The 13,471-nt window shown below is 32.3% G+C and overlaps 1 protein-coding gene across 1 annotated transcript; it reads left to right on the top strand.

Moving 5' to 3' along the window:
- The first annotated feature begins 201 nt into the window (after positions 1–201).
- Positions 202–6,426, top strand: LOC132730153 (ctenidin-3-like). Its single transcript, XM_060716011.1, has 2 exons — positions 202–246; positions 5,767–6,426. Exons 1-2 carry the CDS (start codon positions 202–204, stop codon positions 6,424–6,426), a joined length of 705 nt encoding a protein of 234 aa, XP_060571994.1.
- The last annotated feature ends 7,045 nt before the right edge of the window (positions 6,427–13,471 follow it).

Here is a 13,471-nt window from a genome sequence, read left to right as displayed (position 1 = left end):
GCCAGCACTACTGCTGGCATGAAGCAGTTCCTTTTGCATTTCTTGAATTTCAATGTTGTCAACATAGCATTAATTATCTGCAAACATATCAACAAGCATTAAGCTAAATCTAATTAAGCTGGAAAATCAGCGTATTATTTTTGTGATGTAGAACACAATATATAAGTCTTTCGGACAATTCTACATAACATGTAGCGGACAATGCTGGTGGTGTCTATGCTGGCTTTGGCGGTGTCTATGCTGGCGGTATATTCAAAAGCGTAATACTAGTAACATCTAATCAGTTGTCCGATTAAAGTATTCCAGTAAGATCAATTAATAAATTGCCTCCTTTGTTACATACAATGTTTTCTTTTCAATTTTTATTTCATTTCAAATTTGATGCATACAATTCTTGAGCTATTGCTTTTCTATTGTTTGCTTTAAATAACGTGACAATATGTTTCTAAAGTGTTATAACGCAAAAGTGTACACTACAGTTTCAATTTGTTCCAGGTGTCGTTTTTTAATTTATTTATAGTCCCAACATTTTTGAAGCTTTTCGAATATTCCATAAACTGTTTTATGTTGTTTCGTCGATGTTGCTTTTATTCAAATATGTTTTGTACTTATTTTTGGTGAAAGTTATCCTTATTTTTTTTACCTAACATTATTAACTAACATACATGTATATTCAATCAATTAGAGGACTAGTGACATGTTTAAAAATTATGTACAATAAATAAGAAAATAATCCATGAATTTCGCCCAAGATTTAAAACAGTGTGGCCATACCACGTGACATTGACGTCATTTTCGGCATCCTTTCCAAGACAAATGTTGCTCGATTCGGAAAAGAAAATAGCCGTAAATATTTTATTTCTGTACCAATTTCTTTGGGATATGCACCAGTCTACGGGGGAAAATATAAGCTTTCCACAGAATATTGGATCTTCGTCAGTTTATAAGCCGTTTTATCAAACACTTTGCATAACCTTGGAAGTTGCTTGTATTAGAGCGGGCTTCAGTTGCAAGCTATTTCGTTTTCTGGCGTTATCTGGTCTACGTCATGATTAAAAAGTTAGGTTTACATCAACCGGGAGTACGGAAGGCAAGACTCTACCTAAATATGTTCATATTTTTATTATGAATGACATAAATCTTAAATTTTTCTTCAATTGTCAATTCTGGCACCAGTTTCAAGTCGAAAAAAAGGACTACAGTTTAAAGCAGATTTTAGAATCTTTTGCAAATGCAAAGCAACATGCCTACCGTTTTCTTTCTATAATTATGTTAACCATGAAAAACATTTTATTTACTATACGATTTACATAAACACAAATGAATATTTAAATGATTTTTACTCGCTTCGCTATAAGTGATTTTAAAAGTCGTAAACTTGTTGTCTGTATTTGTAAAGAAATTGATTTGCTCTTTAATCATTGTTCTTTCACGGTAATGATTATGAAAAATCTATCTATTTGTGTCATGTAGCAATACTAAACGTGGAATTGAAAACAGAAACCCTAAATATTGCCCAAAACGGCAAAATTGAAAATGTTGCAGGCTCGGATTGACTTAGCTAGCCTGTCCAATGAACGTGCACATTCAGGATCACTTCGATTTGTATGCTGTGAAAAGGGTTACGCCTCAACGCGGCAATTTTAAAGTCAAAGGTTTTTCTTTTGTAAAGAGTTATTTATACGTATAACCACATATATATATAAAGAACCTGTAGCAATGTTTTGGTATGATAGATTCAGCTTTTTAACACAGTGGCACTCGTTGATAAAAAATATTTTTACATCCTGTTTTCATACCCACGGTAACCGTTTTTCGTGAACTGGATATAACTTCGTTCACTTAAGAACACTATTAAACACACTTTTAAACACTATCTATTTTGTAATTGCATTTACTTCTGTTGATAAACTGCATATCTGACAAATCTAGTTAATTATATCAGTCAACTCAGCTTTATCAGAGAGCTCACCAATATACATTGTAAAGAGAGGAAGGGAACGGAATATTTATGGTTTGAAAACATTTAAATCGCGTAGAATTTTTTAACAATAATGTCTCTTTCAACTGAATAAAAACGATAGGGCTATTTGGGACTATTTCTTATCGATGTAGCCATTGACTGTAAATGCATGGATTATTGCACACGGCATGAGCTGCAGATGTCCTCAACAGGCTTTTTGTAGCATTTTAAGATTTAACAAGAATTTGTAACAGAGTTACCAACGTCCCCCGCCTCGGGAAATTTTATATGAAGCATAAAATTGTGCTATTTCAAAAGATTGAGGTTATAATGGATCTCAGGACATTTACTCCAAAATTATGATCAATGCTAGATCTGCAAATGTAACAATAAATTTGTTAAAAAAATAAAATGAAACACGGAATTTAAAAATCTATCATGTTAAGATTTGACCTCTTAGTGTGACCTTGACCTTGGAGGTAGGGCAGCAGGTGTTGTGCATGACATAACGTCTTATTATTGAGACTATTTGTGCCAAGTATTTTCAAAATCCCTTGAACTATGAAGAAGTTATAGATTGGACACAAAATATACCCTTATAATAACAGACTATGTAAATCTTTGATCTATAAGTGTGACCTTGACCTTGGAGGTAGGGACACAGATGTTACGCATGACATATCATCTAATCATTGTGACTATTTGTCCCAAGTATTTTCAAAATCCCTTAATCTATGAAGAAGTAATGGACGGGACAAAAAATATACCAAATAACAGACTCTGTTAACCTTTGACCTCTAAGTGTGACCTTGACCTTGGATGTAGGGGTGCAGGTGTTGTACCTTACATATTGTCTTATTATGGTGACTATTTGTGCCAAGTTATTTTAAAATCCCTTGAACTATGAAGAAGTTCTAGATTTGACACAAAATATACCCTATAACAGACTATGTTAATTTTTGACCTCTAAGTGTGACCTTGACCTTGGAGGTAGGGATGCAGGTGTTGCGCATGACACATCCTCTTATTATAGTGACTTTTGTGCATAGTATTTTCAAAATCCTTGGATCTATGAAAAAGTTATGGACCGGACACAAAATATACCCTGTAACAGACTATGTAAGTATTTGACCTCCAAGTGTGACCTTGACCTTAGAGGTAGGTGACCGTTTTTTTGCGCATGACACATCGTCTGATTATTGTGAACAATTATGGCAAGTATTTACAAAATCCCTTCATAGATAAGAAAGTTATGGACCGGACACGACATATACCCTCAAATAGACAATGTTAACCTTGAATGAGCAAGTACGACCTTGACCCTGAAGGTACGGATCTGGTTGTTGCGCATGACACATCCTCTTATTATAACAAACAATTGTGCCAAGTTATTTCAAATTCCTTTGATAAATGACAAAGTTATGGACCGGACACGAAATATATCCTGTAACAGACTATGTTAATATTTGACCTCCAAGTGTGACCTTGACCTTGAAGGTAGGTGACTGGTTTTTGCGCATGACACATCGTCTGATTATTGTGAACAATTATGGCAAGTATTTACAAAATCCCTTCATAGATAAGAAAGTGATGGACCGGACACGACATATACCCTCAAATAGGCAATGTTGACCTTGAATGAGCAAGTGCGACCTTGACCCTGGAGGTAGGGGTCTGGTTGTTGCACATGACACATCGTCTTATTATAATAAACATTTGTGCCAAGTTATTTCAAATTCCTTTCATAAATGACAAAGTTATGGACCGGACACGAAAGTGTGACGGACGGACGGACGGACGGACAGACGGACGGACGGACAGACGGACGGAGCCTATTTCTATATCCCCCTTTTTTCTTCGAAAAGGCGGGGGACAAAAAAGGACCACACATTAAAATTAAAACATGATAAACATGACGCATATACTAAATAAGTGAATTATCTGATATGTAAATAAAGAAGTAAGTCATTTGACAGTTGAAGGATAAAAATTGAATATACTCTTCAAATGTAATCGTAATTTTACTAAGCTTATGTTAGCTATTAATTATTCAATGGACGCATCAGTGGCATATGGACCCCAGTCATAAATCTTGCCGATGTTGCTATTACAGATGTTAATGTAAATATTTATATAATTATTGATAATCATTGTTATTTCCGTCATTTTGAATGTTTTGTTTCAAGAAATTTGACTGTGATCGATGGCTGTTGGTTTGTGAAATCATTTATCTGTTTACTATTTTCTACTTTGTTTACTCCACATGGCGTCCATTCTCGTTCTTGTAATTCATGGCTATTTTGGGTCTTTTTTTTATAAATAGAGAATCACAAGTAATGCAACTAAGTAACAATACTATCAGATTTACACGGCAAAGTTCCAAGTTCAAATTGTGATTTCGTTTATCAAGCTCTAGAAATTTATTATACAACAATTCCAGAAAAAATATATACCTTTCAAAAGTCTCTCTTTTGAAGACAGAAGAACATTCACGAGTGTCAGTGTTTGTCAGTTACTCTTTACAAAAATAAACTGAAAAAATACCTTAAGCTTTACAACACTCGCGTTAAAGTGTAACCCTTTCCATAGCATACAAAAGTGTTTTTTTTATTTTATTTTAACTCTTTCTCTCACTGAGAGCACATATATTTCTTATCAATTTCGCCATTGTGAAATAGAATAAACACATTTTACTACATAGGATGAAATGAGCAATACTTTAAACATCTTCAAAACGAAACCAAAATATTATTTTCCGACAGGACTAAATCTACGTGATTTGACGTGCACTTTTGCGATACAAGTAAGTGTTATTGCTTTTTAGGAACAATCAGTTTTTTCACCATCTCTCTGTGAAAGATCAACAATGAAAAACTTAATTGTAGGAAGAGAACGGTAGGCATGTTGCTTTGCATTTGCAACGGATTCTAAAATCTGCTTTAAACTGTAGTCCTTTTTTTCGACTTGGAACTGGTGCCAGAATTGACAATTGAAGAAAAATTTAAGATTTATGTCATTCATAATAAAAATATGAACATATTTAGGTAGAGTTTTGCCTTCCGTACTCCCGGTTGATGTAAACCTAACTTTTTAATCATGACGTAGACCAGATAACGCCAGAAAACGAAATAGCTTGCAACTGAAGCCCGCTCTAATACAAGCAACTTCCAAGGTTATACAAAGTGTTTGATAAAACGGCTTATAAACTGACGAAGATCCAATATTCTGTGGAAAGCTTATATTTTTCCCCGTAGACTGGTGCATATCCCAAAGAAATTGGTACAGAAATAAAATATTTACGGCTATATTCTTTTCCGAATCGAGCAACATTTGTCTTGGAAATGATGCCGAAAATGACGTCAATGTCACGTGGTATGGCCACACTGTAAAAGTAAATCATTTGATTGAAACCATAATTTAAATTGAAAAAAAAAACAGCAAAAACAAAAAAAATCAAAGAAAAAAACCACTATTTGTGCATTTTTTCAACTTTGATTTTCATAAGCAGTAATTTCCACATCGGGTTTCTCAAAACCTCGTGTCTATTTTAACTATATCTGTAATAAGGTGTGCATACAAATGTGTATTTGCACTGTTATCAGGCGATACTTTTAGCTTTTACTAAACTGCTTTTTATAAACTGATTGTCACTCTATCATTTGTAAGCCAATGTTTACATGAAATATGTTAGTTTCTAAACAAATATTATTTAAATGAAACTAACCAATTGAACAAATATCAAGTTTTCGTTTCAAACTATGGGGTTTAAACAAGTTTTATACAATATAAACATGATATAACAGTGGGCACAATCTATCACTCTTGCTGGCGGTGTCTATGCTGGCGTTGTCTATGCTGGCGTTGGCGGTGTTTATGCTGGCGGTGTCTATGCTGGCGTTGGCGGTGTCTATGCTGGCGGTGTCTACACTGGCGGTGTCTATGCTGGCGTTGGCGGTGTCTATACTGGCGGTGTCTGTGCTGGCGGTGTCTATGTTGGCGTTGGCGGTGTCTATGCTGGCGGTGTCTATACGGGCGGTGTCTATGCTGGCGTTGGCGGTGTTTATACTGGCGGTGTCTATGCTGGCGTTGGCGGTGTCTATGCTGGCGTTGTCTATGCTGGCGTTGGCGGTGTCTATGCTGGCGGTGTCTATGCTGGCGGTGTCTATGCTGGCGTTGGCGGTGTCTATGCTGGCGTTGGCGGTGTCTATGCTAGCGGTGTCTATGCTGGCGGTGTCTATGCTGACGTTGGCGGTGTTTATACTTGCGGTGTCTATACGGGCGTTAGCGGTGTCTATACTGGCGGTAGCTATGCTGGCGTTGGCGGTGTTTATACTGGTGGTGTCAATGCTGGCGTTGGCGGTGTTTATACTGGTGGTGTCTATGCTGGCGGTGTATATGCTGGCGGTGTCTATGCTGGTATTAATCGTCAGTGTAATCATGAATATAATCGTAGTGCTGTATAAAACCTACATTAATCAATGAACTATTTGTTTTATTTGTTTAATCATTTGTTGAACAAGAAGCATCAATTCAATTGTTAGATTTACTTACATAAATATTCTAAGTTGAATCATTTATTAATAATAATAGAAGAAAACATTGATATATTTATTTATAGTTTACAATATACAAAATGGAGATGTTTGTAAATACTTCTAAAATAAGAAGAAGAAGAAAAAAGCAAACAAAAAAAGAATCTTAATAAACTGATATACTTTAATCAGAGCGTATAATGATTATGTTGTAAATAATCGTTCTAACAGATCGATCTTACTACTCGATTCATGTGGAGAAACGGGCAAAATAGTTTATTGGAGCATGATTATTTTATAAATAGTCTTTATTTATATATATCGTGTTGCTCTTAAATGAGAATGTTCGAAAACTATTAACTAAGCTTCAATGACAGAAAATGAAAAGGTGCCGTCTAACGCTTTTTGAAATAAAATGTTTTAAACAAAAAACGTGAAAATTTGCCATTCAAATATTCAATAAAATAAGTTAATATATAATACTAGGAACAAATTTGTGAAATATGACGCCCACTGCTTAGTATGGTGGCATAAAAGGGGACATCGGAAATATTTTATCCACCACGAGTACACGCGTTAGCGTCTACGTATGCACGTGATAGCGTCTACGTGTGCACGCGATAACAACCACATGCGTATGCAAAAGCTAATAACGTGCGCACGTAATAACTGACCAACGTAGGGGCTATAGCGTACGCACGTAGTAACTATCGCGTGCGCACGTAGTAAATATCGCGTGCACACGTAGAAGCTATTGCATTAAAGTTTAAAAAAATCTTATTGTTCTTTGAATACAATTTAAGAACATTATTTTCATATAACATTTTTAATAAAGTACAAAAGGGTTGAACAAGTTCTATCAAGATAAGCAACTGTTGTATAAGATATAAAACGAAAACATGTTTAAACACTATACGCATGAGCAATTACAAAGAATGCGTGCGCACATGTAGACAAAATATTTCTGATGTCCCCTCTATGCCACCGTAGCTCAGCCAGATCATGGCTTTTGTTAGTTTCTAGAACTGTTCAACTTCAGCCGTGCGATCTAACTGTTGGTCGAGTTTCTCAAGATAATTTTTAAATTTTGTACAGGGGGTATATGTATACGTAATCCTTTTATAATTGTCAATTGATTTGTATAATCATTTTTACATACTTATTATAACAAAAAATAATTTTACATTATTAATAATTCATATTTATCATTTAAGATATTATCTAATTATCACGTCTTCTACTTGCAAAAATTTGGGTTTATTGCTAGACATGATAATATAAGCAGGTTTGGCAAACAGATAAAAAACTTATATGTGCATGTGAGGAATCAAGTTGAGGAGATATCACAGATACATAACTTTGGTAATAACATTTAAACAATAATGCTTGCTTAAAACAGAAGATGTTACATGTATGTTTTTTGTCGCGTGTAAGCCTTTAAAAATACCATTTCTTTTTTTTCACAAAACCTATTTCACCATTTTATTTTGACTGTATATATCATTCCTGTGAAATTATTAAATATATAATACTATAATACATTTGCCCACATAAACACAGGTGTGTTTTTCACGAACAGAATTAAATTGTATTGATAATGTCGTAACCATAGTGTTGTGAAGGGAACGTGTATAATAATTTACAGTGAAGCAGGAAATATAGCATATTAAAGTTTGCACTTAATATTTACTAGCATTTCTTTTATAAGTAATCTCTATATAATGTATCAATATTTAAATGTAAACATTTACTTATAGATATTGCACTGAAAATGTTAATTTACAAACGATTTGATTTGATTGACCATAACACGTTTTTTTGGTTTGTTTTTCGAACATAAAAATACTAGACAGCTTGGAATTGCCGATCTAGTTTTATCTTAAATAGCAAAATATTGTCACAAAATAATCTACATATCATGGAGTTTCACTATCTTCTGGTGGTTGCATTAACCCAAGCTCCGAAATCTTTACCTTAACGTGCAATGCAAGTTCTGTTTTTTTCTAGTTTCATTATTTGATATTTATCGTTAGCTGTATTTGAAATTAAATCATCATCAGACGGCTGCATTTTTTAACCGGAAGTAATGTAACATCAACAAATCTTGATTGAAATGTTGTCTGTTTTTTACGGTCAATTTTACAGATATCTTCATGAAAACACAGAAAGAAAACGCAACAATGCGGGAATGATGACACATCAGGAAAAGGATACCTAGAAATTTAAAACCCTTTATTTTGACAAAGATCGCAGAATATTTAGCCCACAGAAATAATTACTTATACAGTAAGTTTTTTTTGATTCCATGATTGCTTATAATATAAACTATGGGTGTGAAATATGGGGATAACACAAGGTCTCAGATATACATGTAGAACAGATATATAAAATTTCTTCCTGAAACAAACGTTGCAAGTAAGACGAAAACACCAAATGTTAAATAATTGTAAAATCGATTGTTGGTTGTAGATGTATCAACTTGGAAAGACAGAATGCTGATTATTTTCATCAGAATGTTTCGGTGATAAACGGTTGTTATTTTATATTTTTATATATCTCCGGTTATTACTTATTAATATAAATTGAGATATAATGATCTAACAAATAATGATATTATCTTTAAATGGAAATTATGTATTGATTACGATATGCAAAACCATGATGTGTTTTTTTAAATGGTAGAACTGTAACCTAAATTGAAATGAGCCTCAACCGTTTTACACAGAGACTACGAACGTTGCATAAATAAGGGAAAATGTGCAATAAACATAAAAACAAAAGTTTATATATTTCATGCCATCAATACCACATATTTATGTTAAAACAAATTGCTTTCGAATGCAGACTTATCTTTGAAGGTAATTATTTTAAACACGGTGCAATTTCTTATACATTTTTCATTGTGATTTATTTTTAATATTTCACATTGTAAAACATACCGTGTTGACCGTGTTATATCTGTACCATATTAACACCATCATTATCTAAATACTTTCATAAATGAATCACGCTATAGTATCAGTCAAGTACAAACATTAAATTACAAAAGGTTTAATATAATTATCCAACTACATCTCTTAACAGCTACCTCGTGTGAATTTGCAAAAAATTGTACAAATTGAATATAAGCTATAGCACACATAATGAATAATATAAATCTACAGTATTAAACTTCTTGTTTTTGTATCATCATTATAATTTCAAAATCATGAACAGAACCTTCCCCATCATACCTGTATTGCATATACAATTCAATCATAATGAATATATCAATCAAGTCATATACAAATATATCAACATACATATACATATCAATTAAATCATATACACGATATTGTATCACATTGCATAATGATTAACTGTTAACACATATACACGTAATTTATAAAATTAATAATTATATAATTTATTTACTTTATAAAAGGAAGAAAGAACAGCGAAAATAACATCTGAAATAAATATCTTGCATGCGTTGAAGTTGTTCTCTTTTATATGACAATGACAATTTATTTATTGTTATTGGTCACCGGCCCATTACAAAATATATACATTAAGATATAATTTCTTGACTGGTGTCAGTACAGATCGATGTAAATCCTAATAATGTTTATATTAAAACACACAGAACTATTGTTGAATAATTTACCAAAGTCCGTGTCGATCTTAACGAAAAACAAAACATAAGATCTTCACTTATGGCTATTCTTTGCAAAAATAAAAAAAAAACATACTATAACCTTAACAATAAAGGCAATAGTGTTTTGATCAGTCTTAAGCTTTGCACAGCATTGCCCGAAATGAAAAGTAAATCCATTTATCACATCACTGTATAAACGTATTCAACACTGAAGTTTCAAAATTGAAAACAACAAACTAATCAATACCTAAAAGTAACATTCATGATATTATAAGCATATTCTCAAATATTTTATAATAATAATTTCAAATTTAAGTATCTGTGTTATAACATACAAAATGATTCCGAGAATATGATCTTAACAATATAGTAAGTATATCCTAATGATTTCTAACTGTCAGTATCTGTATTACTTAATATATCATTTCTCTCTTTGAATGCATAATATGCATACATAGCTAAATTTGTTATAACATTATCAGAACGACAGCACATTAGAACATTAAATTTATGACTATTAGGATTATTAAAGAATTTTTTGTCAATGTATTTTTCTCTTATCAAAGACAACTTTTTACAAACTAAAGCAAAATGATATTCATTTCCAATTGCTTCGTGACATAATTTACATATCCTTTGTTCTCTTAAAATATTCTGGTATCTACCTTTTTCAGTTTCTAAATCATTAGTGGATTTATGAAATTTGATGTAGCTATATCAGTTATACAATAAGGGATTTAACAATTGCCAATCTATTGATTTCTTCTTTTGTCAAATTCATATTTTTATAAATATTCCAAGCTAATTTCTAGCTATTTTTAAAACCATTACAAGTAGGTAACAATTTTTTTTCGCTAAGACAAATGTATATATCGTTTTAATTCTAAAAACAAGATATCTATAATCTTTACGTTCACAGTCTAGAATATAAGATTTACAATTAAAAGAGGTATCAAAGTTAGGTATATTTTCTTTCAGAAACTGAAATATTGGCTGAATTTTGTTGCATTCCCAAAATAAATGTATCAGTGATTCTTCTTGACATTCACAAAATGAGCACATTTTAGAATTAACTATTTTCATTTTGAATAAAAGAGTTTGTTGCCAATATAATGTGAATAATACTTTAGTACATTTAAATATATAACCATATATAAACTACCAATTTAGTGGAAATGTCTCCAAAGTATAACGTCCATTTTTCTTGACATGTTGGTATCTCTGTAGTTGCTTTATTTAACATATTTATGATTGTTATTGACAACTATGATAGGTTTGATGTAACAACTTGTGATAGGATACTGAACATACAGCATAACTAATTGTTTTATTTTTACCTTGCCTCCCCATATAAAGTCATAACATAAATCTTTATGTGTCTTTTAAAATATTGAACTAGTAGTTGGCAAACTTGTAAAACAATATTTAAATAATGGAAGCAAAATATACTTAACAACAGTGACTTTACCTATTGGTGTTAACATTTTTTTTCCAATGACTTATACTATTTTTTACCTTTTGTAGTTTTTCATCAAAATTCAAATAAATCATTTTGTCTAAATCTACATCAAATATTAAACCTAGTACTTTAAACTGTGTGTCATCCCATGTAAGTTTTCATTTTGTCTTGATTGATCTAGTACTGTACTTAAAACCCCAGTCACACTAGAGCTTACAATTACTTGCGACCACCGGCGACTTGTAAAACTGACGATCATCAGCGATTGTCTTCGACCAAAACCATTTTTGCACAGATACATTTACTTCTGCGTCCTCTTTATCGTAAGACAAATCATCATTGACAATCGCACGACAGGTCATAAGTAAATGTATGATGGTCTCAAGATTGTCTGGGATTACTTACGACTACCCGTGACATAACATGCGTTCACCTACGACTTGTCGTACGACCATCACACGATTACTAAAGACTACTTAAGATTATCAGTGACTTGTGGCAATTTGCAAAGACTGTTGTAAGATTGTTGCACTTCCGAACGACGATCGTGCGACAGCCTAAGACCTTATAAGATCACTAGCGACCTGTTTTATCGCAAGGAGGTTGTTGTGCAAGCTCAAAAACCTCTCTACGACTGAAATCGGTTGTGGGACCTAAATAAGATAACCTGCGACTGTCAATGATCACCGATGACCGTCGTAAGACGTTTTAAAGATTGTCTGCGACCAGAGGTCACTGGTGATCGTGAACTGGTCTTCACTGGTCGTAAGCTCTAATGTGACTGGGGCTAGGGAACCTATCCTAATGACTTTGGACTTATATAAATTTACTTTTAGTCCAGAAATCTCTGAAAATATATTCAACAATTTTAAAGCATTATTTAATGATTTTTCAGTACCATCTAACAATAGTGATGTATCATCTGCAAATTGTGTAATTTTATATTTTTCACCATCTATAAGTATACCTTTAACATCATTACATTGTTTTATTCTAATAGCCAATATTTCTGCACATAAAATGAAAATATACGGTCTAATTGGAATACCTTGCCTACAGCCTCGTTTAACTATGAAGAATGTAGATAAAAAGCCGTTTAGTATAACACAAGTTTCAGTATTGTATAAAAATTTACCTCATTATATAAATTTTCATAATAGCAACAAGTTTTTTCTAATATATCCTTTTGGTCGTAAATAAATGTTCCATCATCCCTTTCTATAAATGTTATGACTTTTTCTGAGCAGTGTGATTTCTAAACTTAAAAAAATAATTAGTAGGTTTTTCTCCAGATTCTATCCATTTTGACATTAACCTAATCATAGCTCCAATTATTTTGTTAGATCTTAACTCATTTAGCTCATTCTGTAAATGTTAAAGCCTTACCTTATTGTCATTTGTCACATTTTGCTCTATAAAAATGATTTCATCCATAAGTTGTTTTTCAAACATATTTCTTTCTTTGACCTTAAAGGAGATATAAGAAATGGTTTTACCTCTTATTTCCATAAGAAGTGTTTCTAAAAAAAGTTCATCAGAAATAACAATTCTATATCTTTATTTTTTATATCTAACACATAATCAATATTATATTTTGGTAAACAATATTGTAATTTAACTTCATTTATTTTCTCATTAATAATATTTAAAAAATCAATACCCTGTAAAAGAGCATTGTTAAATTTCCATAAACCTTTTCCATGATTCATATGAACGCAACATATATCTAAATATATAATTAAATGGTCAGACTTATAGCTAATATCAATATCACATTTTCTTACATATTGATACAAATCACTTGAGAGGAGAAAAAATCTAGTCTACCTTGCTGTATAGGATTTGTGCGTCGCTGTGTATATATTTTTTGACATCACCAT

The sequence above is a fragment of the Ruditapes philippinarum genome, unplaced genomic scaffold (assembly GCF_026571515.1).
Source record: "Ruditapes philippinarum isolate M1 unplaced genomic scaffold, ASM2657151v2 ctg479_1_1_1_1, whole genome shotgun sequence".
In the NCBI taxonomy this organism is placed as follows: Eukaryota; Metazoa; Mollusca; class Bivalvia; order Venerida; family Veneridae; genus Ruditapes; species Ruditapes philippinarum.
The sequence above is the reverse complement of the archived record's forward strand: the minus strand, read 5'-3'. Positions and strand labels throughout refer to the sequence as shown.

Coding starts and splice junctions, on each gene's coding strand:
- LOC132730153 (XM_060716011.1), top strand. CDS start 202: ATGCTGGTGGTGTCTATGCTGGCTTTGGCGGTGTCTATGCTGGCG. Junction 247..5,766: donor TGGCGGTGTCTATGCTGGCG/GTATATTCAAAA, acceptor ATGATATAACAG/TGGGCACAATCTATCACTCT.